This window comes from Helobdella robusta, assembly GCF_000326865.2.
Source record: "Helobdella robusta unplaced genomic scaffold HELROscaffold_331, whole genome shotgun sequence".
Taxonomy (NCBI): Eukaryota; Metazoa; Annelida; class Clitellata; order Rhynchobdellida; family Glossiphoniidae; genus Helobdella; species Helobdella robusta.
The window spans coordinates 5955-7646 of NW_008704629.1; the positions used below are offsets into that span (position 1 = coordinate 5955).

General features: G+C 32.7%; 1 protein-coding gene across 1 annotated transcript in view; it reads left to right on the forward strand.

Moving 5' to 3' along the window:
• Positions 1-239: 239 nt before the first annotated feature.
• The window catches only part of HELRODRAFT_184344 (hypothetical protein), a gene marked incomplete at both ends in the record, with an annotated part of 2806 nt that continues 1353 nt past the window's right edge, over positions 240-1692 (forward strand). Inside the window, 3 exons of the mRNA XM_009022909.1 lie at positions 240-259; positions 359-484; positions 1381-1487. Coding sequence (XP_009021157.1) covers positions 240-259; positions 359-484; positions 1381-1487 — 253 coding nt within the window. The remainder of the gene's footprint in view (positions 260-358; positions 485-1380; positions 1488-1692) is intronic.

Genomic DNA, 1692 nt, shown 5'->3' on the forward strand with positions numbered 1-1692 from the left:
AATACAGACTGAAAAGCTCAAGTTTTAGTCGTTTATGATTTTGTTCTAAGTCGTTTAGACTTAGTTTTTATTTAATATTAATTTAATTTTTTTTATAATAATTAAAATTAATAAAGGAACATTCGGTTGCGGTATTAAGTTGCGTTTGATAAGTTTTAAATAAATCTTTAAAGATTATTAAGACAAGTTTTCTTTTGTGCGCATATTTTCCTGCAGTGAATAGTCTGACGATTTGGAAGATGATCGGCACAAAATTAAGGTAAGTATTCTTTTATTAGCGTTTATATTGGTTTCGCTATTTTCTGCTTGAAGTTTTTATAAATAATTTATTAATAGAGCAATTAAAAATTATTTTCAGAGCATCATATCCTACAGTCAATGGTCTGATGGCTTGGAGGGTGATCGTCGGTAGATTGCTAAGACGAGTTTTTTTTGAGCGCATGTTGTCCTGCAGTGAATATTTTGACGGTATTGAAGATGATCGGTATAAATCTAAGATAAGTATTCTTTTATTAGCGTTAATAACATAGGTAGGAAGGGACTTTTGTCTTCTCACTCTTCTTCTGTTTTTTGTTGTGTCGTTTGTCTTGTTTTGCATCATACACTCTACAGGTATGCGGTGCGGCTTGGTATTGGTGGGATTGGTACTGGTTTAACTAATTTTTTTACTTTTTTTCTACACTAATTGTTATTTATTCATGTGGTTATAAATAATTTATTAATAAAGCAATAAAAAATTATTTTCAGAGTATGATGATCTACAGTTATAGTCTGATGGCTTGGAGTATCATCGTCAGAAGATTAACACGAGAGTTTTTTTGAGCGAATGTTGTCCTGCAGTGAATAGTTTGACGGTTTGAAAGATGAACGGCACAGATTTAAGATAAGTGTTTTGTGTTAGCCTTTATATTAGTTTTGCAGTTTTCTTCTTTTCTGGTTATCTTTAAATATTTTTGATTGTTTTATTTGTATTTTTGTTCTGTTGTAGTTAATTTTCGGTGGTTTTTCTAGCGGGAAGTTCTGTGACGGGGTGTTGCAGAAAGCTCTTGGCGGCTGCTCGTGCGTACGTACACGCATACAATGTTTGTTTCTATTGCAGTATTTTTTCTTCTTTTTTTTTTTCTGTTTCTTTCTACGTGAGGTAGGCTGAGGCATAAGGTAATTTATTACATAGGTAGGCTAAGGCGTAAGATAATTTATATAGGTAGGGACTTTTGTTTTCTCACATTTGTTGGTTTGTTTTCGTTTCGTTAGTGAAATTGGTACTGTTTCAAGTCTTTATTTTACCTTTTGTGTTGTTTTATCTTACTACGCTTAATGTTATTATTTGAAGTTGTTTATAAATAATTTATTAATAAAGCTATTAAAAATTTTTTTCAGAGCATGTCGTTCGACAGTTAATGGTTTGATGGCTTGGTGGGGGATCGTCGGAAGATTGTTAAGACGAATGTTCTTTCTTTGGAGGTCATGTTGTCCTGTAGTGAATAGTCTGACTAGTTGACATGTTGGAAGATGATCGGCACAAAATTAAGATAAGTATTCTTCTGTTAGCGTTAATATTGGTTTCGCTGTTTTCTTCTTTTCTGCTTCTTTTCTGCTTATTTAAATTGTGTTTTGTTCTGCTGGAATTATCTTTTGTGGTTTTTCTAGCGGTGGGTTTTGTGACGTGGTGTGGTAGAAAGCTCTAAGCGG